Source organism: Corylus avellana, chromosome ca7, assembly GCF_901000735.1.
Source record: "Corylus avellana chromosome ca7, CavTom2PMs-1.0".
NCBI classification, from domain to species: domain Eukaryota; kingdom Viridiplantae; phylum Streptophyta; class Magnoliopsida; order Fagales; family Betulaceae; genus Corylus; species Corylus avellana.
The window spans coordinates 5605496-5606643 of NC_081547.1; the positions used below are offsets into that span (position 1 = coordinate 5605496).

The window sequence follows — 1148 nt, forward strand, 5'->3', positions numbered from 1 at the left end:
TGCAATTTTTTTCCGAGCTCAGTCTTTAATACCTTTAAACGCCAGTGTTTTAGATTTTCCAGTTAGAGCATTGGACCACATATTTTAATAAAATATATTTCCCTGCTTATGAAAGAAACTTCATTTTCTAGTTGTGCAACTTTTTTCCGAGCTCAATCTTTAATACTTTTAAATGCCATTGTTTTAGATTTTTCAATTAGACCCGATAACACAAATACTTGTCATATTTTTGTGTAGCTTGTATACCCGAAATCTCAAGGATTTGACTCTTGATCTCTTGTATTTCTGCTAAAGAAATCTGCTAGAAGTGAAAAATGAATAATATTTGCTAAATTTAGATAATATGTACATTTTAGTTAATCTGATAAAGATACTCTAACATACAAGTTTAAAATAAAAATAAAAATAAGACTCATATTTATGTATGTATTTACTTGATAAATTATCATAGCCAAAAACATGGATAATTAAGAAATTGGAGGTACAATGAACTTGACCACCTATACGTAACAGTACTACTACTTTTTCTTTTTTCTTTTTTAATAACCTCATCTCATTTAATTATTGCGAGACGAAGAAAATATCTAGAGCTTCTCTATTGCCAGCACCTCTTCTGAGACTATGGAAAATGTCAGTGTGTAATTAAGTCAAGTTGTGCTTCATGAAATTGGAGAATTTAATATCTTTCCAAAATGCCCAACAACTTGCACTATAAAATCTCAATTCTCATGTGCTAATAGTACAAGCAGGAGGAGATGGATTTGAATCAATAATTTTCGTTTTATTAGATGAATCACTTTTTGAAGACTTCAGATGTATAATATATTAATTATTTATTTCTGAAGATTTTGGGTTAAATATTCATTTAAAAAAAGAAAAAGAAAAATTGGGTTCAAATTATAATAGAACGTGGGGAGATGTACAAATTACCAACTAGTGGCAACGTTTATCTATTTTGTTTTATAAACCGTGGAACCACTGGGCACCACTCCCGCAGATCCGATTTATATGCTGTTATTTTAATTATATGCTGTAGTTTAATCAATGGTCAAGATTGAATTTCTCAAAATTTTACTTCATTTTCTCTCTCTTATTAAAAGCTTCTAAAATTAAGTCAACTTTGAGATTTAATCTTAACAATTGATTAA

General features: G+C 28.9%; 1 protein-coding gene across 1 annotated transcript in view; it reads right to left on the minus strand.

Moving 5' to 3' along the window:
* Window positions 1-584: 584 nt before the first annotated feature.
* The window catches only part of LOC132186606 (probable WRKY transcription factor 53), a 2896-nt gene continuing 2332 nt past the window's right edge, over window positions 585-1148 (minus strand). Inside the window, exon 4 of the mRNA XM_059600587.1 lies at window positions 585-619. Within this exon, the coding sequence (XP_059456570.1) occupies window positions 585-619 (35 nt within the window). The remainder of the gene's footprint in view (window positions 620-1148) is intronic.